The 27,169-nt window shown below is 46.7% G+C and overlaps 1 protein-coding gene across 1 annotated transcript in view; it reads left to right on the top strand.

Annotated features, from left to right (window-relative positions):
* The window catches only part of FAM193A (family with sequence similarity 193 member A), a 137,162-nt gene that overhangs the window by 47,530 nt on the left and 62,463 nt on the right, over positions 1-27,169 (top strand). The window contains exons 2-3 of the mRNA XM_032781055.2: positions 11,734-11,799; positions 19,363-19,608. Coding sequence (XP_032636946.2) covers positions 11,734-11,799; positions 19,363-19,608 — 312 coding nt within the window. The remainder of the gene's footprint in view (positions 1-11,733; positions 11,800-19,362; positions 19,609-27,169) is intronic.

The following is a 27,169-nucleotide window of genomic DNA, read 5'->3' as shown; positions in this document are numbered from 1 at the left end:
GTGCTGAGACGTAATCTCGTCTATCGGGAAGCCGCGCGGTATGTTTACGGACGATGGTTCCCTCGAGAAGTGGACATGGGCACCCGGTCCTAGATCGAATAACTGATAAATGGGGCACGTCCCGCCGGCTGTGTCTCCCGTCACACTGCGCTCGCAGTCCCGGCACCCTGGTCTCTCTCTCGGCGCCCGGTCCGTTACTCCGCGGCACCGTCCAGCACCGACGGACTTCCTCTTACTCTTACCTTCCTAGTGTTACACGGGATTCCCGGGGGTGAGCCATCATCACGTTTGATTTTACTCGCGATTTCTTATACTCCCCCCATGTTGGCACCAGGGCTTGGTCCCATGGTCCAGCGCCTGCAGGGTAGCCCGATAGGAGAGGTGGCACCCTGACTGGTTGTCGCAGGCTTTCCCGTCCCTTTGAACCACAGGTCGCCGGCACGGTTACGACTCCCGTGTCGACGCTTTTCGCCATTATTAACGCTTTTGACACGGGTGTGTGCTCCTCCACCAACTGGTGTACCCTGGGGCACCAGCCCCACGGACGTATCTCCCACCTTGGCCTTGCACGGCAGCCCATCGGGTTCCTCTCGCACTGCGACATCGCCTTCTCTACGCGAGGATTGGAACCCAGAGAGCACCAAGGTCTGGGAACAGCCGCTCGCCAGTGGCCCTTCTGGACATACCTTGGGGCCTATCATCAAGCCCAAGGATTCCCATTGTGGTAATCCAGCCTGTTGACTTCCACCCGTCTAGGTTCGCGAGGCCTCCTATCAGCCGCTCCCCGCCAAGTGACGATGCCACTCGGCGACACCAGAGAGCCCTGAAGACCCACACAAAACGCCCCCCCCCAGCAGAGCAAACAGGGACCTCGCCGAGTTCTGCAGTGCGTCCTCCGCGGTCGAGGTCTTTGCCCTTCCACCGGCCTTAATTCGCTCCTCCTCCTCGCCAGTACGCCATAGCGTGCCGCCACACAGCGTCAAACTCGAGGCCGCCCTAGTACGACTATCGCCTACACAGGACCATCGCTGACGCAGAGCTGAGGACGATAACTATGCATGAAGTGTGAGAGTAACCCAGTCGAGACCCACATCTCGCTTTGGGATCATTCGTTGCTTCCGAGATGCACCCGTTCCGAGCACGGGTCACTCGCGTGGCAATCAGCACTATGCTCCAGGCCAAGAAGCTAACAGCGGACAAAATGCGTCTCTCCGCGTCTTTCCTCCAACGGGACCGGGGCAGGAGAGGAAGTACATTGGTGCCCTCAAAACGGGGACCAGTACCTCTATACCTCCTCTCCATGCTCCTGGTCGTGTACAACCTCCGCCAGAGCGAGGAAGCAGTCCCTGTGCCAGTCGCAGCCCCGCCCAAATCGCGGGAGGCTAAAACGATGACCTACGTGGACCGCATAGGTTATACTCCGCATGGGGTCTGCGTTGCGGGTTGCAAACCAAACAGGCTCTCCTCAGTAGATACAGTTTTAATACAGCCTGGCATGCCATGAGCCAAAATTGCACTAGAGCTTGGTACCGCAGACCTACGTCTAGGAGTTCCAGATGGTGTGCGAGGAGCTGGCCAAAAATCTTCCAGATACCTTCCCTTGCCATAAGCACTCTCACTCGAAGACGCGTCAGACCATTCATGCGACTGGATCTCTCGCACGCAGTAGTAAACAAGAGGAGATTCGTGGAGTGAGTGTCCTGATTTGCCTCCAGAACTGCCAACACACGATCCAGACCTCCCATTCGAGGACCGGCCTCTTTTCGGCAGACGGACCCACGTCTCTCCAACAGCCAAAGGGACAACCCGCGTTCATCATGCAGCTCCTTAGGCATAGCACACGCGCAGACACCAAAGACAGTCTTCGTGTCCGTGTCGTGGCCGCGCGCAGCCTCTCCAGCCGCCTACCCCCCACCCGCCTCGTTCAGATAATAGACGACCAGACGGCCGACGTAAGAACGCGAGCCACGCTCAGTGCTGGTTCCTAAGAGAGGACAAAATAAGTTCTGCCAACAGCGCCGAGGACCTAGAAAACAATTTTTCAGAAGGTACTAGCTCGTAGCAGCTAGTAGCACACAATCCCCTTACCGCGTCCTCCTTTCCTTTTTCTCAAACCGCCTTCTCCCTCCCCCCGGCCGTGGACCCGTGTCTCAACTCGAAAATCGTGGTTCTGCTTCACGGTGGTTGGCTACCACCTCCAGATCTTCGCCTCCTCCCTCCCACCCCACCCTCCCCGTCCCTCTTCCAGGACCCCTCTCACGAGCATCTCCTGTACCAGGAAGGCCTACGCTATCTCGAAATCGTGCGATAGGGGAGGTGCCTCAAGTCCAGAGGGAGAGGTTTTTCTCCTGCTATTTTTAATCCCCAGTCAAAAGGGGTCTCCGACCCATCCTAGCCTGCGCGGACTCAACGCCTCGTGAGAAGATTGAAGTGTCCGCATTGGTGTCCTTAGGGGTCTATATCCCGTCCTGGACCCGGGAGACTGGTTCGCTGCTCTCGACATGAAGGACGCCTACTTTCATGTTTCGATCTACCACCGCCACAGACGTTTCTGCTGGGGTACTGGGACTGCCACTTTCCCATTCCGGGTCATGCCTTCGGCTTTCCTCTACCCGGCGGTGTTTACGAATGTATGCGTAGTGGCTGCTTTCCTCGTCAACGAAGGCAATGTGTCTTGTTCCCCTACCTGGCGCTGGCTTCTGTTCGCGGGTCTCAGAGCTCAGTCAACCACACGCATAGCAGTCATAACAGAGCTGTCGAAACCTGCTAGGGGTCTGATCATTGACCAAGTCCATCCTCGTACCAACGCAAAGGATAGACTTCATGGAGCTCTCTTAGACTCCACTCTCGCGACAGCCCCTCCGCTTTCCACCCTGCTCGTTCAGGCGATGTGCTCGTCTCAATAGAGCTACTCGCCTTCCCTCGCGACCTCGGCCACGAGCTCCGAGCTCCCTGCCGCTGGGCATACCAAACCCCCAAAACCACCACACCCCAACCCAACCAACCCAACCCAACAACCAAAACCACAAAACAAAAACCAAACCCTCCGCTCACATCTCGCCACAAAAACCCAGCCTCAAAACGCCACTCAACCGAGCAATCCGGTCTGATCTCTCGCCCCCACGGTCGTACTCGCAACAACCAGAGGTCACAAAGATCAACCACGATCAGTAAAAGCCCAACAACAAAATCAAATGCATACGAACGGTCTAAAACCATCACATGGTACAACACAAACAAAAAAAGAGACAAAAAAAAAAAAAATGACCAGACACCCACCCAACCAATCATCCAACAACCAAAAGAGTCCACCTACGAACAAGGAGCTCATCTCACCGTTATATGAAACGACAACAAACCATACAACACCCCAAAACTATCGACGAATCAGTAACCATCCCCGGCACAACAAACTAAGGAACTCGATAGCCATAGTACCATGCTCCATAAACGCAACACCCCAAAAACACCAAAAAACACACAGACACCAACAGCCAGTGCGGTTGCAGGTCCTACCATCACCGTACCCCTCAGGCACACCAGATACACGACCGACTCCCCTACCAAAATAACCACCACAAAACAACCAGAGATCGCCGAAACAATACAGCAAACGCAGAGACCTCCGCGTACAGTCCCACGGACGATATGCTCACCTTGGCCATCACACGACCCCTCGGACGTTCCATCTCCGCGCGACACGCCAGCCCATCTACCAGGCAGATGTGAACCCACCCAAGAGCACCAGGTACTGGGACGAAAAAGCCGAAAAAGCTAGAATAGAGGCCTCTTCATGGACCTTGGCCCATAACACAAACACCCCCAAGGGACTCCTCATATACGTGGTATCCCACCCGATGAACTTCCACCAACAGCTCTCAAGTAACCGCCAACCGCCCTCTATCAGAACCCCGTCCACTCGCACTCCAGAAAGAAAACATGCCTCCTACGGCGAACAACCCCGAGGACCTGCACCCGCCGATTCCACACCCCCAACACCCCCCCCAACCCCCAGATAGCAATGAACCTGAAGCGAGGACCTCTGTGTCCCCGTACTCCGACACCCTCGTCTCCACCTCGCACCCCAGCACAAAAACAAACAACAACGAAAAACAAACAAGCAAAAAACACCCCCCCCAACAAACCCCAAACAACCCAAAAAACAGGCCAAGCAAATCAGCGCCCACCCGCCAGAGACAAACCACCCACACCAGCGCACAAAACAATCACACACTCTAAATCGCACAACCCAACACAGCCCAACACACAAAGCACACAACACCCACCCCGCACAAATAACAGAAACACACCCACAAAAGAAAAGATCTCGAACCAAAAGACACCCAAACAATAAACCCCCAAAAAAAACCAAAACCAAAAAACACCAAAACACCACCCCAAACAACCACAAACCACAACCAAACCTCCCCAAACATCCAACCACCCACAAAAAAACACCAACAAGACCAGAAAAACCCACACCAACACACCAAACAACCACCCAACAAACCAACAAAAACAAACCCCCAACCAAAAACACACGCAAACACACAGCACCTACAACAAATACCAAAACAACGACAACACCCACACGACAAAAACCCCACCAAACCCACCCCCCAAGCACCCAAAATCACCAACCACCACCATGACCACCAAACCACAGAAACCAACAAATAACCAACAAAACCACTCAAACAACCACACACGCACACCGTACAAAACCTCACCCCCCCACACCAACCACAAGAACAACAAACACCACAGAACTCAATCATCCCCAAACGAAATCAAACCCACCCACAAAACCCCAACCCACCAAAAAACCATAACACAAACAACCACAAAAGACCAAACCGCCCCCACCACACCAGCACCCCTACTCAGACACCAAACATCTCCCGAGCGTAGCGTTTCGAGAAACCTTAAACACTGCACAGGTGGAAGGCAACGCTACCCACAAGAAATAGAGCACCCCCCGCACCCAGTCCAGATGGATCAATCTGTCCTCTCAATCCCACCACAAAAGACAACGGGTCACTCCCCTGCCTTCATACGCTCCATCCCAAGCAAACGCGAGACACAATAAAGACAGCAGTCACAACCGGCGTCTATTCTCGACCTCAAACGGCCACCCAGGGGCATGGAGAAAGTACATGTGCTCTAAAAGGTACCATACCTACATGCCCGATCCTTCCTCCATGCTCCCTGTCGACAGATTCGTCAACAGAGAGAGAGCGCCATGGCCAGCCAGCCCCACCAAAAAAATCCAGCAAGGAGACGAAACCTCTAAATCACCGATAGACACCTAACCTGAGCGCCCCAAACCGCAACCCACAAGTTATCATCACTACTCGAACTCCGGGAGTCTGCAAGACTTGCGACGAGGTCCTCAACAAACACACAACACAGGCTCACCTCAGTAGATATCAGTTTAACACCTGGCAAGTCCCAACAAATGGACACGCAAAAACGGTCACTGAGAGCATCACAAGATAAACCCCCCCCGCCATAAAAAGAACAATACCAAAACCTCAGATTCCAACAGAGCCTGCTCAAGACGTGAGGGCAAAAAGACTCCACCAGAAACCTCCTCTCGCAGCGACTCCTCAGACAGGCGAAAGAATTCAGCACGCGGCTAGGAAACCACCGCGCGGCAGCACGTAAACAAATGAGGACGGATTAATCGTCTATGTAAGGGTCCGCATTGGCTCCAAACGACGCACAACAACCACGATCCCACGACCCCCATTACGAACGGGAACAGTGGCCCTCTTCAGGAAGAAGACGAACCGCACGCTCACTCCAAAGACTACAGGACAACATAGCCGTATCCCCATGCGCGTTCCTTAAGGCATACGAATATACAAAACAAACCCAAATACCAAGCCCACCCGCATGACACCCACATACGAAGCCTCCGCGAGCCCAGACCCAAACCTCTCACGAGAAGCCACTCCCATACCAAAAACACAACCAACCCCCACCACCCAGAAACCCACCCAACCGTAAAGCTTCCATAGACGATCAGTGCCGTGTGACGAGAACGTCACGGCTGGAGTATCCCATAAGGAGACAAAAACAATGGTTCTGCCAAACAGCCGCTCACCGGGACCCCTACAACAAAGATTTATTGAAGGTCAGAATGCCGACGGAGCGCAGAAAAGCACAAATCCTTAACACGTCTCACATATTCCTTATCCCAACGCGACCTTTCTCAACACCAATTCTCAATCCAAAGTACGACGCTCCCGTCTAACTATCGAGAATAACGATACGAGAAAGATTCTGCCCCCAAACGTCGAGGAAGATCATGCGAACCTACCCCACCTCCAAAAGAACCCAAATCAACCACTCCAAGTGTTATTCGCAACTCTCGCACCCCACCACAACAACGCTCCCAAGCAATCAACCTCCCACCCAAACACCCGCCCGTCCCTTCTCAGGACCCCTCTCACGAGCATCTCCTGTACCAGGAGGTCTCACGCTATCTCGAAATCGGAGCTATAGGGAGGTGCCTCAAGATCCAGAGGGAGAGGTTTCTCCTGCTATTTTTTAATCCCCAATCAAAAGGGGGTCTCCGACCCATCCTAAGATCTGCGCGACTCAACGCCTCGTGAAGAAGTTGAAGTTCCGCATGGTGTCCTTGGGGTCTATATCCCGTCCCTGGACCCGGGAGACGGTTCGCTGCTCTCGACATGAAGGACGCCTACTTTCAGTGTTCATCTACCACCGCACAGACTTTCTCGCTTTGTGGTACGGGACTGCCACTTTCAATCAGCGGTCCTGCCTTCGGCCTTCCTCTACCCCGCGGGTGTTTACAAAATGTATGGCGTAGTGGCTGCTCTTCCTCCGTCAACGAGAGGCATATGTGTCTTCCCCTACCTGGACGACTGGCTTGTTCGCGGGTCTTCAGAGCTCAGGTCACCACACGCATAGCAGTCATAACTAGAGCTGTCTCGAAACGTCTAGGGCTTCTTGATCATTTCGCAAGTCCATTCCTCGTACCAACGCAGAGGAAGAGACTTTCATAGGAGCTCTCTTAGACTCCACTCTCGCGACAGCCTCGGCTTCCACCCCGCCGGTTCCAGCGATAGTTCTACAATAAGGGCCTTCTCGCATTCTCCCGCAGACCTCGCACGGTTTGTCTCAGCTGCTCGGTCACATGGGGCGCCTGCACCTTTGTCACCAAAGAACCCAAGCCCGCCTTCCGCCCCTAGCAATTTGTTGGCCTCCGTTTATCGCCTCGGAGGGCAGCATGGACATTGTGGTCACCTCCACCAGACCGTTTTGCTTCTGCCGCCGGTGGCAAGACCCGTCCTGGTTGTGCAGGCAGGCGTCCCTCCCAAGGCAACAGACACATCCATGTCCCTTGACAACAGGCATCCTCCCTGGGCCTGGGAGCTCACATGGGAGTCTCGCCGAACACGTCCGGTCTTCTGGTCTGCTCAGGAGCCTCAGTGCCATAAACGTCGAGAGCTGCGCGCCAAGTCGCCTGCCTGTCAGACGTTTACTCCCTCACGCTGCGGAGTGCATTTAGTGCTCACGGACAAACACCACCGCGATGCACTACTATAACAGCAGGGGGGACCGTTCTCTATCCTTCTTTGTCAGAAGGCTTCGCACTTCTGGGAATTTTGTATAGCCCACGCGTGGATCTGAGCGCCTCCTCCTCCAGAGCCAGAACGTTATGCGCGGCCATCTACCAGGTCCTTCCTAGCCACGTAGTGTCCTTCGTCCGTGACATAGCCAGTTTCCTTATCACGAGGTGGGGGTTCCCCGATCGACCTCTTATCTCCGCACCAACGAAAGTGCCCGGTTCGCTCACTCCGCGGTCTGTGCCCGGCGATCGATCTCAGACGCTTCCTTCCTGTCTGGATCGACCCCCTACCTCATATGCCTTTCCCGCCAGATCCCCTTGGTGCACAAAGTCCTTGGTGAAGAGCTGCGCAGGAACAGGCTCGGGTAATTCCATCGCCCGCGTGGCCTCAGCCAGCACTGGTACCCACGCTGTGGACCTGTCACTGCCAGTCCGGTTCTCCTGCGCACCTCAGGACTTAATATCTCAGACACAGCAGGCTCTCATCCCGACCTCTCGCGGTCCCCCCATCCGACGGCGTGGTATCCTGCTGGCTGAGCTCTGGAGCTGCGCTATCTACCAGTAGCAGCAGGATGCTCTGGAAAGCAGGAAGCCTGCAAACCAGGGCTACCTACCTGGCGAAATGGAAGAGTTCTACTGCTGTGTCAATCGCAAGTTGTATCACAACACGTGCTCTCCATCCAGTGATATTGGAATTATCTATGGCACCTTAACACGCACGGGCCTCGCCCACTCTCGTCCTGCGAGCCACCTTAGCTGCCTTTGTCTTTGTCCATAGAGACGGCCACTTCCTCGCGCTCTTCTCCACCGATGGTCTCTAGGCCTCAAGGGCTTGGAGCGTGTATCTCCAAGGTCCGCCTCATCCCGCCCCTGGGACCAGTCATCTGGTTCTTCTCCAAACTTAATGGCCCCTCCCCTTCAAACCTTGCGACCTTGCTCCTCCTGTATCTATCGGGAAGGTGGCGTTCTGGCGTCCATTACATCGGCAGGAGATGCTCTGGATTCGCGCTCTGTGTGCGGCTGGACCTCGATCCATCCACTAGGACAAGGTGCAGTGCGCCCCGCATGCCGCTTTCCTGCCCAAAGTGGTTCTCCCTTTCACTTTAACCAGCGACATATCCCCATGTTTATCCAACTCACGCACTCACGCAGGAGCAGAGCACTACATTCACTTGATGTTCGCAGCAGCGTAGCGTTTCACATAACCCGACCAGACCTTCGAAGAGCCTCCCAACTTTTTATTGCGATTGCGGAAGGATGACAAAGGTCACTCTGTGCTCGTCTCAAACTATCTCATCTCTGGTGAGCGGCCTGCATTAAAACGTGCATACGCTTATTGCTCACACTCTCGCAGAGAGTGACTATCACATTCACAGAGAGCACAAGCTTCTCCGAGTTGCCTTCCTAGCCCGAGTGCCATACAAGAGCACATGATGTCGTGCAGCCACAGTGGTCGTCCGGTCACATTCTCATGCCCATTCCGCTCTTGTGCAGCCAGTCCCGGACGATGCGCTCTTGGCTTAGGCTGTTCTACATTGGCAGTCTCACTCTACCCCACCGTGCCTAGTAGGCTTGGGATTCACCTACTTGGAATGAATATGAGCAAGCCACTCGAGAAGAAAAGCAATGGTTAATCACTCTTTTGTAACTGTTGTCTCGAGATATGTGTATGCTCAATTCATCTCCCACCCGCCTTTCCCCACTGCATATAGCGGGCAAGAAGGAACTGAGGAGCGCCGGTCGCAGGGGCATATATACGGTGCCGCAAAGGCGCCACGCCAGGGGGCGCTGCCGACCCCGGGTGTGCTAGGGAAATTCTCCGACGAACGCAGCGGTGCAGCGCACACCTACTGGAATGAATATGAGCAAACACATCTCGATAAGAAACAACAGTTACAAAGGGAGGTAGTCTTATCCTCCGCAAACAAACATACTACAGATCTCTGTCAAGCATTCTTAAACTCACTACCCCGTGGGTGAAGTGAAGAAACAGATTGCAAGCCAGAAGGGTACCGAGAAGTAACCTACTACAGGACGCCACAAATAGCTAGCAGAACGTCTCTAGCCTATCACCTACAGCCCCATACTAAAACATCTCCAGTACATCATCAAGGATCTACAGCTTACCTGAAGGACTATCCTCACTACTCACAGCTTGAGAAACAGGCGCAGTCCTCGCTTACAGACAGCTCCAACCTGAAGCAATACTTGCCAGCAACTACACACCCACAAACAAAACACCACTCAGAACAAACCTGCACAAACCCTGGTGCTCGAATCTGTCTGCTATATATTCAAGGACACGTCAAATCAACACGCAATCAGGGGTTTGTTCACCCTGCACGTCTACCCAATAGTGATGTGTCAGCAATGCCCTTCTGGACAGTCTCTATGCAAAAGAATAAATGGACACACATCTGACATCAGGAATTTATAACATTAAAAAACCAAGAGGAGAATGCTTCAGGCTTCCTGGTCACTCAATAACAGACTTAGAAGTAGCAATTCTTCAACAAAAAAACTTCAAAAACAGACTCCAACGTGAAACTGCAGAACTGGAATTAATTTGCAAACTGGACACCATCAAATTAGGCCTGAATAAAGACTGGGAGTGGTTGGGTCATTACAAAACCTAAACCTAATTTTCCCCCATACTAATTTTCCCCTCCTGTTACTTTCACCTTCTTGTCAACTGTTTGAAATGGGCCACTCTCATTACCACTACAAAAGTGATTTTTCCTCCCTTGGTATCCTACTGTTAATTGAATTGTCTCGTTAGACTGACCTCACACTTGGTACGTCAACTCCCATCTTTTCACGTACGTCTCTTCCCCAGTAGAACGCGACCCACTATAACACAAATTCGAATATAACGCGGTGAAGCATCATGGATCCCCGGGCTCTTTAAGGTCCCACCCGAGCCCCGCTGCTTTACTGCGTTCTATATGAATTCTTGTGGAGCCCCAGGCCATTTAAATCACTGCGTGAGCCCCGTTGCCAGAGCTCCGGCGGTGATTTAAAGGGTCTGGGGCTCCCTGCAGGGGCTGGAACACTGGGCTCGTTAAATCCCTATCGGGGAAGCTCTTGCAGTTATGCTGTACCAGACCAAACCCGATATAATGCGGTCTCACCTATAAGGAGGTGAGATTTTTTGGTTCCCAAGTACGGTGTTATATCTGGGTAGAGGTGTATTTATACCTGCTCCTGTATTTTCCACTCCACGCATCTGATGAAGTAGGTTCTAGCCCACGAAAACTTACGCCTAAATAAATTTGTTAGTCTCTAAGGTGTCACAAGGAATCCTTGTTTTTCTTGTTCTTAGATAATTTCATAACCAGGCCATCCTCTTTCTTGAGTGTTGTCATTGACTTCTGGTTGTGTCGTATTTTCACTTTATTCTGGTTTAGTGACATATAGTGTCATTTGTGGCTTATTGAGCAATGCTTAGTTCAGGGTCTTCGGTGTGTACGGAGAGGAGGGCAGAAAATTAGTCTTTCTAAAAGATAACTTCTGGTTAAACTTGAGACTATGGGCTTAATGCAGATGTTACTGAATGAAATTCTATGGCTTGTGTTATACAGATCAACCTAGATGATCCAAGTGGTTCCTTGTGGCCTTAAAATATATCTAATTTCAAAATGTTTTTCCAAGGGGAAGAAACTTGCTTAGCTAATACGTGAAAACGTATTTTTCTAAGCTATATTATGCAGAACCTCCAAAAAGGTGAAACTCTTGTAAATTGACATGATAAAAATACAAAATCCAGAACAGTTAGTGAGAGGTCTGCATGAACCCAGAAACTTGAAAAAATAGGCAATCATATTTTTGGTCCTTATATCCCTTTCACTGGGTGACTTTGCTTTATATTTGGTGTTTGAATTGAATTTGCAATAGATCCATTCAATTCCTACTCATACGGCAGTACTTTGAAATGGCCACATTATTAACTTCTGTATCTGGAGAATTTTAACACAAGGGGAAAAAATGTCTCTGCCAAGTCGTCTGGAAAAAGGCTTATAATGCTATAGATATAGGCTCAATTGTGGTGGTAGCAAGTGCCATTCTCTCTAAGATGCAGTAGAGAACAAAAGATACTTCGCTGTTATAATCAATGTATTCTTGTTGTTTTCTAGGTGTCATTAAATGGTACCCAGTTTACAGACAGTTCCGTTGGATCAGAGTTCACAGGTGTTTCTCAGGTAGGTACAGTCAAGTTTGGTTGGTCAATAGTCATTGAACGATTTATGGAAGAACTACTGAAGTGCAGAAATGAGGTGGAGACCTCATTACAGCGTTTAAGCCAAAAATATAGGTTTTAGGGCTTGACTCTATTCACTGAAGTCAGTGGTAGCCCTGGTCTACACTAAAAAGTTATACCAACCAAGCTCCTGTTGTAGACAGTGCTGTGTTGAAGGGAGGCTTCTCCCTTCAACATAGCTATCCCCTCTTGGGGAGATGGAGTACCTGCGTCAACAGGAGAAGTTCTCCCATCAGCATAGGTAGCGTCTTGACTAAGCACTACAGCGGTGCAGCTGCTCTGGTGCAGCACTGTAAGTATAGACTAGCCCATAAAATTTCCACTGACTTCATTGATGCCGAATCAAATAGTAAAGTATTATAAACCCTAATAGAATTTTTCTTTCCATGAAACAATGTAAAAAAATTCCTGCCAGATTTATACCCCAAAAGCAATGTTCAGGATACAACTGACTAAATGGTTTCGTTGTGCCAGCTAACAAAGTACTTTTCACCATTCATGCTGTCATTTTTGCAAACTAGATTTTAAAATAATTATTGAGCTAATAGTCTTTGAAGTGGAAACATGCATAGGGAAAACTTTAAATGATTATCTCGACTAGCATCATGTTAATTTTGTTCTGAAGACCAAAAAAAAATTCTTCTTGGACACAAATTTAAATGGAATATTTATTAATCTATTTAATGCTGATGTTTCTATTCTTCCAAATTTGTTAACAAATAAAATTATAAGTAAACTTGTACAGACATCAGATAATCTTCCTCATTGAACACTGTGGCAGGTTTTTGAAATTTGATTAGCAAAGTGCAAACTTTTTCCCCCACAAGTGTACACTTTTTTACCTAGAAAATGTGACTTGTGAAATGCACATTTGTATGGATCTAGGTTCAAGTTCATGTAATAGAAAAAGAGCTCAGCTGTTATGGTGGATGCTTTTACATACAAGTATGCATGTGCTCTCCACCTTTGGGCTGAAAGCATGAGAGATTTCAGCCTCATATTTCTGAGAAAGTTGCAAAGATATGAAAGTATGGGTTTAGAATTGACTGCTTCAAGGTATATTTGAGAGAGGTGATTAAGAAAAAGCAGAAAGCCTACAAGGAGTGGAAGAAAGGTGCGATTAGCAAGGGAAGCTACCTTAGTGAGGTCAGGACATGTAGGGATAAAGTGAGGAAGGCTAAAAGCTGTGCAGAGTTGAACCTTGCAAAGGGAATTAAAACCAATAGTAAAAGGTTCTATAGCCACATAAATAAGAAGAAAACAAAGAGAGAAGAAGTGGGACCGCTATACACGGAGGATGGAATGGAGCTTAAGGATAACCTAGGCATGGCCCAATATCTAAATAAGTACTTTGCCTCAGTCTTTAATAAGGCTAATGAGGAGCTTAGGGATGATGGAAGGATGTTAAACGGGAATGAGGATATGGAGGTAGATATTACCACATCAGAGGTAGAAGTCAAACTAGAACAGCTGGGGGAGGGACGCTTTTGGGGTATTGGTGTGATTCGCAGGATGGCTATGAAGCTGCTGCATTGCTGATGATATGGCCAGTTTAAAAAATGCAGATATTGGCAGGTGTTTAGGAAGCAATCAGGGAGGTATTTCCAAAATGATAAGAGGTGTGTTAGCCGTGTATAAGCTCTAGGTTGGAGATCTGTACCTGGATAGTCTGTGTGCATTCTGGTCTCGCCGTTGTTTAAGAAGGAGATATTCAAAGCTGAACCGGTTCAGAGTACGGGCTACTAAGGATGACTGCGAGGATATGTGAAAACTCGCTCAATGAGAAGGAGCTCAAAGACTTGGCTTGTTTAGCCAGCCAAAAGAAGACTCTGGGGGAATGCTTGCTCTATATAAATATACTCCGGGATAACATTAGGGTGGAGATGGAATTATTTAAGCTAGTAATGAATGTAGACACAAGTGCAAATGGGATACAATGGCACTAGGAAGTTCAGACATTGATTAGAGAGCGTGGTTAAAGGGGAGACTCCAGCGGGTCGTACTGAAGGGTGAACTGTCAGGCTGGAAGGAGGTTACTAGTGGAGTTCCTCAAGGATCGGTTTTGGGACCAATCTTATTTAACCTTTTTATTACTGACCTTGACACAAAGAGCGGGAATGTGCTAATAAAGTTTGCGGATGATACAAAGCTGGGGGGTATTGCTAACACAGAGAAGGACCGGGATACCATACAGGAAGATCTGGATGACCTTGTAAACTGGAGTAATAGTAATAGGATGAAATTTAATAGTGAAAAGTGCAAGGTCATGCACTTAGGGATTAATAATAAGAAATTTAGATATACATTGGGGACACATCAGTTGGAAACAACAGAGGAGGAGAGGGACCTTGGGGTATTGGTTGATCGCAGGATGACTATGAGCCGCCAATGCGATATGGCCGTTAAAAAAGCAAATGGTTTTAGGATGCATCAGGCGAGGTATTTCCAGCAAAGATAAGGAGGTGTTAGTACCGTTGTATAAGGTGCTGGTGAGACCTCACCTGGAATACTGTGTGCAGTTCTGGTCTCCCATGTTTAAGAAGGATGAATTCAAACTGGAACAGGTTCAGAGACGGGCTACTAGGATGATCCGAGGAATGGAAAACCTGCCTTATGAAAGGAGACTCAAAGAGCTTGGCTTGTTTAGCCTGGCCAAAAGAAGGCTGCGGGGGGATATGCTTGCTCTATATAAATATATCAGGGGGGTTAACATTAGGGAGGGAGAGGAATTATTTAAGCTTAGTACTAATGTAGACACAAGGTCAAATGGGTACAAACTGGACACTAGGAAGTTCAGACTTGAAATTAGACAAGGTTTCTAACCATTAGAGGAGTGAAGTTCTGGAACAGCCTTCCAAGGGGAGTAGTGGGGGCAAAAGACATATCCGGCTTTAAGACTAAGTTTGATAAGTTTATGGAAGGGATGATATGATAGGATAGTTTAATTTTGGCAATTGTTCTTGGATTATCAGCAGATAGGTCTCCTCAATGGTCTGCGATGGGATGGGATCAGAGTTACTGCAGAGAAGTCTTTCCTGACTGATGGCTGGGGAGCCTTGCCCACGTGCTCAGGGTTTAACTGATTGCCATATTTGGGGTCGGGAAGGAATTTTCCTCCAGGGCAGATTGGCAGAGGCTCTGGAGGTTTTTCGCCTTCCCCTGCAGCGTGGGGCATGGGTCACTTGCTGGTGGATTCTCTGCTTGAGGTCTTCAAACCACAATTTGAAGACTTCAATAACTCGGACATAGGTTAGGGGTTTTTATAGAAGTGGATGGGTAGCGTTCTGTGGCCTGCTTTGTGCAGGAAGTCAGACTAGATGATCATATTGGTCCCTTCTGACCTATGAGTCTGTGAGACTAGTTGGAATTTTACTGTGGCAGAGGTAAAGGAAGTTGGCATCTCGAATTGCCCATGATCAAGATAAATGTTAATTTTGTTAAAATACAAAATAGTTTAGAAACTACCACTGTGTATAAGTCACCCTACCTATCTTTCTGAATATCAAGTGATGATTCTCATTTTATGAACCAAACATTTGTAATTCAACTTTTAAAACTGTGCTATAAAAGCAGATTCATTTGTGAGATTCTGATTTTGTAAACAAAGGGAATCTTCTAGATGGCCAGCCTTCGAAATTATTGTTCCTGCTGTTTATTGTAATGGTTCTCCTTTAAATAATACTGACTAGTTTTATTTTTGCTTGTACTACAATGCAGCAATCTAGACTGAATCTACAAATCCTTCTATAGGAAGGCTGGAAGCCAGCTTCCCTGGCCCTCACCTGTTTAAAAGTTTGAAGGTCCAGATGAGTGGGTGCATACCTTTTAATTATTGTTTGAGATCTTTACACTTCTATCTTCCTTTTTGGAAGCAAGAAACCTGCTGCTGCTGTCCATAAGGCTCTACTGGTAAATAGCTCTACACAGATCCTCATGGCAGCATCAAGGAAGCAGCCTGACTTCTGAAAAAAAAAAAATCTTTAACAAGGAGAACTGCAGGGCCAAAGAGATGAGCAGCTAGGCCATCTGCTGCAAGCTTTTCAGACTGGTTCCAAGTATCAACAAAACTCAAGTCTTGCATGCTGAGGTGGGTCCAGGAACAGTGCTCCTAGGAAGAGTGACTGACTAACCTCGCTGCTCTTGAAATCTGTTGTTTGACTTGGCAGAGACAATGAAGGGACAAGCCCAGCCCAGCCCAGAAGGAGACACAAAGGAACCCCCTTCACTCTCAAAAGTCCCTCCAATGGAAGTTTGCATGAGGAAAAAAGAACACAATGCTTTTCTCCTTTTTCTCTAATGCAAATTACTGTGGAAGGAAATGGTGAGGTGTCTGCAGCTTGCAGGTAAGATCAGGAGGAGGCAAGTGACTTTATAGACAGTCAGTTTCACAGGTAGTGGAAAAAAGCTGGCTAAACACCTTAGGACAGTGGAGGGCAACCTGTGGCCCGCAGGGCACATGCAGCCCATCAGGGTAATCTGATTGCGGGCCGTGAGACATTTTGCTGATGTTGACTATTTGCAGGTGTGGTCCCCCGCAGCTCCCAGTGGCCGTGGTTTGCCGTTCCCAGCCAATGGGAGCTGCGGGAAATGGCATCCAGCATGTCCTTGCAGACTGCTGCTTCCCACGGCTCCCATTGGCCAAGAACAGTGAACCGTGGCCACTGGGAGCTGCAGAAGGTCACACCTGCAGAAGGTCAATGTCAGCAAAATGTCTTGTGGCCCTCAGGCAGATTACCCTGATGGGCTGCATGCAGGCTGCAGGTTGCCCACCACAGCCTTAGGACCGTCCACTTCTGGAGAAAGTTTGGAGTAGGTGAAGAGGATTGATGGTACAACATGACTATATGAAATCATTGAGTTCTTATGAAGGCCTGGGCTTGTTAATTCTTCCCCCACAGCCACTTTCCAGAATGGCTGTAGGAAGCTTTTGATGCTAGTCTCAGCTCTGTGAATCTTCTGTTCCTGGCATTTGGACTGCCTGATGCTGCAGTGAGGAAAGTACAGGCATATTCTGTTCAGATATCAGCATTAGGGGATGGAGGTTGTTGCTGCAGTGAGGAGGAGAGTAGGATTAGTGGGACACAAATAAGATTGGTTTACATCTTGATATGATCCTCCTTGTTGTGCCAAAGTGAGTGTCAGAGATTTAGCCATACTCTAACCTGGCGAACTTTCAGTATATTTCGAAAACGGTACCGGTTATTTGTTAATGCTGAAGTGTGCTATTTGGCTATGTGTTTTAAAAAAAATACAAACACCAAATGGCATTGAGAATCCCTAGTGCTTCCACGCTTTGAAGAAAGGTTCTGAAATTTGGTAGGGGTTGGCCTTTATGTCAGAAATGTGCCCCTTGCTCTTCTCTGGAAACACCACCCAAATCTCATTCAGTTACAAGCTTTTGAAAAATCTGAAATTGGACAAGCTCAGTAATGGCTTGTTGTTATAGTTTGGCTGCTAAATTCTTTGAAGATTCCATCTGCACCAACCCAGGGCTGGAGGGGATGAGCAGGACTATCCATGTAGTTGTTGCTGTCAGCTGCTGCAGTGCCAGGAATTAGAACTGAAAGCAGGGAATGTCTGTCTCTCCAGTACTATGGGTGCCAGAGAGAGTAGGTTTAGCCAAGCAGATTGTGGGGAGATGGAGACTGAAAGCAGTGGAGCCTGGGACTGATTATGGAGACTGGGAGGCAGGCAGAAATCAGCTGCTAGAGGGAGACTAAGATCAGACAGATTGCCCAGCCAGACCCTGTCTCCTCTACCTAGCTAAGAGGCTGTGACTGGCAAAGAGTGGGGGAAGAGAGAGAGACTGGGAGCTTAGGATGTGGGTGGTGCAGGGAAATGGGAGGAAGTGGCGGGGGGGGGAAGGCAGTTGGATGTGGAGATTGGGACTGGGTGCTGGGGAGAATGGATGACTGAGAGTCAGTGGGGTAGGGAAGGAAGACTGGCATTGACTCGATGAGCAGAAGAAGTCAGGCTTGTGGGGAAACAGGGACAGAGGGTCTGTGACCCTTAGAGAACTCTCCTTTCCATAATCTTGATTGGAACCCAAGATTCCTGAGTGTCCCTATTCCTCCACTGTCATGAGTTCTCAGTGCAATGCTGTGGCTAAAAGGGCTAATATGATCCTTGGATGTATAAGCAGGAATCTTGAGTGGGAGTAGAGAGGTCATGTATTTTACCTCTGTATTTGGCATTGGTATGCCTGCTGCTAAAATACTGTCTCCAGTTCTGGTGTCCACAATCCAAAAAAGGATGTTGACAAATTGGAGAGGATTCAGAGAATCATGAGGATGATTGATTAAAGGATTAAAAAACATACCTTATAGTGACAGACTCTAGGAATTCAATCTATTTAGTTTTGATAGAGAGCAAGTTAAGGAATGACTCAATCACAGTGTGATTATCTAAATGGGGAACAAATACTTAATACTAGGCTCTTCAAACTAGCAGAGACAGGTATAACAAGATCTAATGGCTGGAAGTTTAAGTTCAAGACTTCAAAATTAAAATTAGGCACAAATTTTGAACAGTGAGGGTAACTAATCAGTAGAACGGTTTACAGGGTCCTAGTGGATTCTCCATCACTGTTTTTTTTAGATCAAGAGTGGATGTTTTTCTATAAGATATGCTCTAGGAATTTATTTTAGGAAGGTTCTGTGGCCTGTGTTGTGATAATCTAATCTGACCTCCTGTACATCGGCCCCTTCTGGTTTTGGAACCTATGACCAGATAGGTAAGAGAATTGACACTTGACTCTATAGACTGCACCTTTGAAGAATCAGTGCTTAGTTGATTGGGCCTTTCTGGTACTGACCCCTATATACATCTTTTTTGGATAGTGCATAGTAGGCATTTTATTGCTGAAAACTTGTTCCTTTTTACATCCACTGTCCAAAGGAGGGTCTTTAGGAGAAAGGGATAGCTTTAAGATGCTAAGCTGACTTCATTCCAAAGCAGTTTGGGGCCCTCTTGTAAACCACTTCAGATTTGTAAAAGCTAAATCCAGTCTTTACAGCCAAGTTCGTTAAAAGTGTTTGGGCCACACACTGTTACTGAAAGAGCAGCTGGTCCTGTAGCAAACAGAAGGGAATGAAGTCTAAGGAGCCATTGTATTTCCCTAATTTCTTTCTGTTTAAAACAAAAAACAACAATAAACGTTGAAAATAATGAAAGGAGTTCAATTTTTCCCTACTATTTTTAACTTCTACTTTGAATCATTTAATAGTGGAAAGCTATATACATACCTCCAAAAGTATATTTTTATTTAAATGAAATGTGTAATTATGGAGCCTTATTCATAATAGCAATAAGACCTTCCAGGATCTGTGTTAATAGGATATTCAGTGTTGGGGGTTTCAATGGACCCAAAGCATGCATCAAGTATTAACACAGACTTTGTTGCTCCTGCTGAATACTTTGTAGAATAAGAAATATAAAGATAACTTTTTTGTGTGTTAAGCATGGAAATAACTAGTTATGTGTCTATTTAAATGTTTGTTTGTAGACTCCATTTACTTTTGGCTTGGGTCAAAGGGCACCATATACAACAGGCGAGCATTGTCTTCTTTGTAGAAGTGAACGGAAAGACACCTTGCTTTCAGAGAGCGGGATTAAAAATTCTAGCAAAACAGCACTTTCTACATCTCCAAAAGCAAATAGTATGCTGCATCTTCCACTGTGGGTGTGTCCAGATTGTCGACGAACAGTTGAGAAGGAGGAGAGACATGCCACGCTAGAGCAATCTCTTGTGGTAAGTTTCAGTGTATGAGTTGACTGAATTGAGATGACACCATGATGGGGTAGACACTTGCTTTTTTTTTTTTTTTTTTTAAATCTATGTAATATATTCATTTGCTGGGGAGTTTTGTTCTAGAAATGAAACTGAATGTGTCACCTGGTTCACTAGCTTTGAAAAGGTGTCTCTTAAGAATCTTTTGGGCCATAAGATAGAATTCAGTCTTGGATCCTCTTACGTGATTTGTGTTAAGCCCTTTCAACTTTTCTTCTCCTTCTCTTTGCCTTTTCTCTCTTTTCACTCAATTTTCTTCTTTTTACCTTCTTCCATTCCTTTTTGTATGATTTCCCCCCCACCCACCCCCAACTCCTACCTTGTTTTGTCCATTTATGCGTGATCTTTGACTTTATTTTCCCACCCATCTGTTCTTGAGGCTTGTCTTTTCAGTCTTCCTCTCAGGTTACTATTCTTTCATTGCTACTTTTCTTCAGGTTTCTGGTTTTATCCATTCTGCTCCCCTTAGAGAGGCTATTAAACATATGCCTCTTTGCATGATATGCAGCCAACAAACACTTGTGCCATCTGCAGCCCACACATTCAGTATACTAATTTGAGACTCAAGTTTTAATTCTTAAATTTTAACAACCTTTAAATTGAATCTTCCTTTTTAAATGGTAGCTTATGTACACCAAGTAATACAGGAACAATGCATATATACCATGGAGAAATATATTAGGACAGAGGTTTTCAATGTGTGGTCCATGGATCCCTGATGGTCCACAGACTATCTAAGATTTCCAAAATGGGTCTGCACCTCCATTTGGCATTTTTTAAGACTCTGTAAATGAAAAGAGGATGAAAACCGCTGTATTAGGATATAAGAAGTTGAATGAAGGATCCAGAAAAACCCCAACTAAGTGATTTAGTGTTCTGAGCAAAATTCTGCTACCTCATAGAATAGAATTTTTATTAAAGTCCCATATTTTAGATTAGGATGGAATTCTGTAATGCTTCCAACTAGCTTGATATTGAAGGACCAAGGGGCATCTATTGATAAATCAACAAGCCAGTTTTAGAATGGTGATCTGTTTTATACAAAGGAATCTAATTCAGATATAATTTGAGTTTTAAGTTAATGAGCTAGACCTAAGCATATTTTACCCATATTAACCATAAACAGTGTTTGATGTACCTGTCATTAAATGTTGACTAATGAGATGAGAATTACCGTAGACAGGCCATCTTCAGAGAGGAGGTAGCTTAATTGTAGGCCTCTCCTAAAAGTTACAGAAAACTGTTGGCCAAGTCACAAGGCCTAGGCATTTTTTTTTTTTAAATTCATCCTGAAAAAAATGAGGGAGAATAAACAGTGAACCGAACACCAAATTTTGAAGAATGATAGCAAAGAAGTTGAAATCAATAGTATCAAATTCCAGTAAATCAGGTGAAATAAAAATATATAAGCCCCTAAATTTAGCAGCCATTACACTTCTCACGCTGTTTGCAGTGGCTCATGACTGTGAGTGCCAACCTCAGGGTAGAATGTCAAAAAGCTAGGCAGAAACCTCAAACTGGTTGAATTCTGTATAATTAGATGTTACTGAGTTGGTGACAAGTGTGTGAACTCCTAAAGCACTGTAACAGTTTTACTATGGAGTCACAGACAGTCCCCATGGGCGTTCCAGTCCATCTTGCAAACCAGGCAAGCTGAACTATGTGATAAATGGTCATGTTACACCCAAAATCCCAAGAATATTCAGCTTACTTCCAATCCCAAAGGACCAGTCACTTACCAAGTCAATTGTACTCAGACCTCAAACCAAAGACAATGCCTGTAGCCAATATTGTAATAAACTAACTAAAGATTTATTAACAAAGAAAAGAAATGAGTGTTATTTACAAGGTTAGAACAGGAAACACACACACAAATGAACAACAAGGGGTCCAGTGGGACCTTAAAGACGAACACATTTATTTGGGCATAAGCTTTCGTGGGTTAAAAAGCCCACTTCTTCAGATGCATGGAGTGAAAATTACAGACACGGGCATAAATTTGCAGGCACATGAAGAGAAGGGAGTTACCTTACAAGTGGAGAACCAATGCTGACAAGTTCAATTCAGTCAGGGTGGATGTGGTCCACTCGCAGTAACTGATGAGGAGATGTCAATACCAAGAGAGGGAGAATTGCTTTTGTAGTGAGCCAGCCATTCCCAGTCCCTATTCAAGCCAAAATTAATGGTGTTAAGTTTGCAAATAAATTGTACCTCAGCAGTTCCTCTTTGAAGTCTGTTTCTGAAGCTTTTTTTGTTGAAGGATGGCTACTTTTAAATCAGTTATTGAATGTCCAGGGAGATTGAAGTGTTCTTCTGGCTTTTGTATGTTACCATTCCTGATGTCTGATTTGTGTCCATTCATTCTTTTATGTAGAGTCTGTCCACTTTGGCCAATGTACATGGCAGAGGAGCATTGCTGGCACATATCACATTAGTAGATATGCAGGTGAATGAGCCCCTGATAGTGTGGTTGATTGGGTTGGATCCTGTGATGGTGTCGCTAGAGGAGATATGGGGACAGAGGAGGTAATGGGACATATGACAGGGATTGGTTTCTGTGTTAGTGTTTCTGTGGTGTGTAGTTGCTGGTGAATATTTGCTTCAGGTTGGGGGGCTGTCTGTAAGCAAGGATTGGCCTGCCTCCCAAGATTTGTGTGAGTGAGGGATCGTTTTCCAGGATAGGTTGTAGATCGGTAGTGATGTGCTGGAGAGGTTTTAACTGAGGGCTGTACATGATGGTCAATGGTGTTTTCCTTGTTGGGCCTGTCCTGTAGGAGGTGACTTCTGGGTATCTGTCTCGCTCTGTCAGTCTGTTTCCTAACTTCCCCAGGTGGGTATTGTAGTTTTAAGAATGCTTGATAAAGATCTTTTAGGTGTTTGTCTCTGTCTGAGGGATTGGAGCAAATGCAGCTGTATCTTAGGGCTTGGGTGTAGACAATGGATCATGTGATGTGTCATGGATGGAAACTGGAGGCATGTAGGTAAGTACAGTGATCAGTAGGTTTTCAGTATAGGGTTGTGTTTATATGACCATCACTTATTTGCACTGTAGTGTCCGGGAAGTGGATTTCTTGAGTGGACTGGTCCAGGTTGAGATTGATGCTGGGGTGGAAATTGTTGAAATCCAGGTGGAATTCTTTAAGGACTTCTTTCTGGTTGGTCCATATGATGAAGATGTCATCAGTGTAGTGCAAGTAGAGGAGGAGCACTAGGGGACAAGAACTTTGGATACAAACTAACATGACTACCTCTCTGATACTTGACACGCAAATGAGTTAGTCTTATTTATAAAAGGTAATATAAGCTTCCATGATAAACAGCTCGATACTTCCTTTAGGGCTGACCCATGCCAAGCAGCATAGGGATCTCTTGCTTATGTTTAGGAATCTTTTCTCCTCTAAGTCTAGACAACATGAAGAGACCATGTCAGGATTTTTATGCCCCCTCACCTCAGAATCCAATCTGAAGAGATGAGTTCATGTATAGGTCCCCCTTTCTTGGAGTGAGTCAGAAATACAGTCACCAAAGTCTCTGTCCACTGATACTACAGAGTGCCTCATTTGCCTTCAGTGGGCCACTTTGCGTGCAGGGCGAATACTTTACCTTAATTAATTCTGCTTTTCCTGTTTGGTGAGTTACATAATTACAGAAATTTACAGTGCAAACACTCAATATAACTTTATACCAACGGATACAGATACTATAAATAGGATTAATATATGCAACATTCTACAAGCATTCCATAAAGCATAAATACAAACACAGTCTTATAACACTAATATCTATTTTAACTATACTAACCCCACACATAAGCCAGACTCGTTTCCAACTATGCATTTATCAGTGTCCAGTGAGGCTCTGGGTCTTTGTGCCTGCCAGCATTGCAACATTTTTAAAAATGTATTTTAAAAGTACACCTCTACCCCAATATAACGTAACCCGATATAAGGCTGGTTCGCATACAACATGGTAAAGCTCTGACACTCTGCCCTGAGCATCATGTTAAGGGTGCTGGGCTGGGGCTGAGGCCGAGGGGTTGGATAAGGGGCAGAGGGTCTCGGGGGGCGGTCAGGAGCTCCCCCACCCCAGGGTTTGGGAGGCAGGAGCTGGGGTGGGGTGGCACTTTTGGGGGCCCTGCAGGCCCAGAGTGACCCAGGGGATTAGCAGGGGGCTGGGAGCAGCCTGCTCCGCTTCCCTCGCCCCGGCCCCAACCGCAGCTCGGGGGAGAGAGCTTAGGGAAAGGGATCCCCCCTGCACTCACCGGCAGCGGCGGAATCAGAGTTGCCCGGCTCCAGCCCGCTCCACTCCGCCAGCTCCCAGTGACAGCACTTTGCTTCCTGCCGAAGGTGAGTGCCGGGGGTCATCCTTTCCCCAACCTCTCCACACTCACCGGCAGCGGGAAGCAGAGCAGCCTGGCTCCAGTTTGTTCTACTCCACCAGCTCCCAGCTGAAGCACTCCATTTCTGGCCACAGGTGAGTACGGGGGGCGTCCTTTCCCCAGCCTCCCCGCACTCACTGATGGCGGGAAGCAGAGCGCTGCAGCTGGGAGGTGGCAGAATGGAGTGGGCTGGGGCTGCGTTCATGTAGATTGGAGTCGGAGCAGTCAGGGGAGAGGGAGCAGTGGGGTTGGGTAGGGGGTGAGGTGCTGGGGGTAATTAGGGTCGAGGTGGCTCTGGAGGGGGTGATAAGGGAACAAGGAATGAGGGGGGTACAGCAAGTTCGATATAATGCGGTCTCACCTATAATGCAGTGAGATTTTTTTTTTGTCACCGGAGGACCGTGTTATATCGGGATAGAGGTGTATCTGATTAAAGAAGTGTCTCAGAGTTTTCTGAATTAAGCTCAATGAAGTTATCAATTAAAGTTAATTATCAAACAAATTGTAGGTGGCGGCTAACAATTCCAGACTTAGATATGATATCAGTCAGTGGGGGCTCAAATGTAGATGACCTCTTACAGCAGCTCCATGGTCACAAGGCTACTAACTGTTTTTACCAAGCACCTGAAAAACAGCATCTTTCCAGCAGCACTGTCTGCAGAGTAACGTCTGGTTATTGGAAACAGCAAGATTTTATGCATTTAGCTAGGATAGGTTATCAAACTATAGAAAATTAACTGCAAGCTGTCAAATTCAAACCATAGACTAAACCGGTTGCATGATTAATTCCAGACCAGAAATTTAATTTATAATATATCTAGCACTTTACATAAGAACAGCCATACTGGGTCAGACCAAAGATCCATTTAGCCCAGTATCCTGTCCTCTGACAGTGGCCAATGCCAGGTGCCCCAGAGGGAATGAACAGAACAGGTAATCATCGAGTGATCCATCCCATTGCCCATTCACAGCTTCTGGCAAACAGGCCAGGAACACTATTCCTGTCCATCCTGGCTAATAGCCATTGATGGACCTATCCTCCATGAACTTATCTAGTTCTTTTTTGAACCCTGTTATGGTCTTGACCTTCACAACATCCTTTGGCAAGGAGTTCCATAGGTTGACTGAGAGTTCTGGGAAAAAATACTTCCCTTTTGTTTTTAAATCTTATGCCTATTAATTTCATCTGGTGACCCCTAGTCCTTGTGTAATGAAGAGTAAATAACACATCCTTATTTACTTTCTCCACACCAGTCAAGATTTTATAGACCTCTATCATATTCCCCCTTAGTCATCTCTTTTCCAAGTTGAAAAGTCCTGTTGGTTTCTTTCTTGGGTTTTTCTTGCAGTAGGAGGCTTCTGGGTACACGTCTGGCTCAGATCAACAGAGCCAGACGTGTACCTAGAAGCCTCCTACTGCAAGACAAACCCAAGAAAGAAACCAACAGGACTCCACTGGCCATCACACACAGTCCCCAGCTAAAACCCCTCCAACGCATCATCAGGGATCTACAACCCATCCTGGACAATGATCCCACACTTTCAAGGCCTTGGGTGGCAGCCAGTCCTGCCCGCAGACAACCTGCCAACCTGAAGCATATTCTCACCAGTAATGCACACTGCACCATAGTAACTCTAACTCAGGAACCAATCCATGCAACAAACCTCGATGCCAACTCTGCCCACATATCTACACCAGCGACACCATCATAGGACCTAACCAGATCAGCCACACCATCACCGGTTCATTCACCTGCACGTCCACCAATGTAATATATACCAGCAATATCCCTCTATGTACATCGGCCAAACTGGATAGTCTCTACGGAAAAGGATAAATTAAACAAATCGAAAGTAGGAATGGCACTATACAAAAAAACCTGTAGGAGAACACTTCCAGTCTCCCTGGACACACAATAGCAGCTCTTAAGGTGACTATTCTGCAGCAAAAAAACTTCAGGGAACAGCTTCAAAGAGAAACTGCTGAGCTTCAGTTCATCTGCAAATTTGACACCATCAGCTCAGGATTAAACAAAGACTGTGAATGGCTTGCTAATTACAAAACCAGTTTCTCCTCTCTTGGTTTTCACATCTCAGCTGCTAGAAGAGGGCCTTCCCTGCCTGATTGAACTAACTTCGTTATCTCTAGCCTGCTTCTTGCTTGCTTAGATATACCTGCCCCTGGAAATTTCCACTACATGCATCCGACGAAGTGATATTCACCCATGAAAGCTCATGCTCTGAAACGTCTGTTAGTTTATAAGGTGCCACAAGACACTTTGCTCCTTTTACAGATCCAGACTAACACGGCTACCCCTCTGATACCTTTCCAATTCCAGTATATCTTTTCTAAGAAGGGGCAATCATATCTGCACACAGTATTCAAGATATGTGCGTACCGTGGTTTTATATAGAGGCAATATGATATTTTCTGTCTTATCTATCTCTTTCTTAATGATTCCCAACACTCTGTTCGCCTTTTTGACTGCTGCTGCACATCGAGTGGATGTTTTCAGAGAACTGTCCACAATGACTCCAAGGTCTTTCTTGAGTGGTCACAGATAATTTAGACCCCATCATTTCATATGTATAGTTGGTACTATGTTTTCCAACGTGCATTGCTTTGCATTTACAGCATATTGTAAAATATTATTTATATTTTGTGAGGATGGCGTTAATCATATTTTAGTGTTAGTAGAAGAGAAATTCTAATTTATTCCCACCTCTGGATTTCTTTGTTTGTCAATTCTTGTGCTTGTTTCTTAGACCATAAGCTCTTCAAGAAAGGGAGTGCTTTTAGTTTTGTATTTGTAGTGTCAGCGCTAAGGGCTTGTCTACACTTATAGTGCTGCAGCTGCGCTGCTGTAGTGCTTAGTGAAGGTGCTACCTATGCTGACAGGAGAGCTTCTGCCATTAGCATAGGTACTTCACCTCCCCGAGAGATGGTAGCTATGTCAATGGGAGAAACTCTTTTTGTCAACATAGTACTGTCTACACCATGAGTTCAGTTGGCATAACTGTGTTGCTCAGGGGGCTGGATATCCACACTCAGGAGCAACATAGTTATACCAACATAAGTTTGTAGTGTCGAACAGGGCTGTATAAATAAGCTGTGAAGTAAAGTTCATTCTAGTTCTTCTTTGG

Source organism: Chelonoidis abingdonii, chromosome 5, assembly GCF_003597395.2.
Source record: "Chelonoidis abingdonii isolate Lonesome George chromosome 5, CheloAbing_2.0, whole genome shotgun sequence".
NCBI classification, from domain to species: domain Eukaryota; kingdom Metazoa; phylum Chordata; order Testudines; family Testudinidae; genus Chelonoidis; species Chelonoidis abingdonii.
This window is presented reverse-complemented; position numbering and strand designations above follow the sequence as displayed.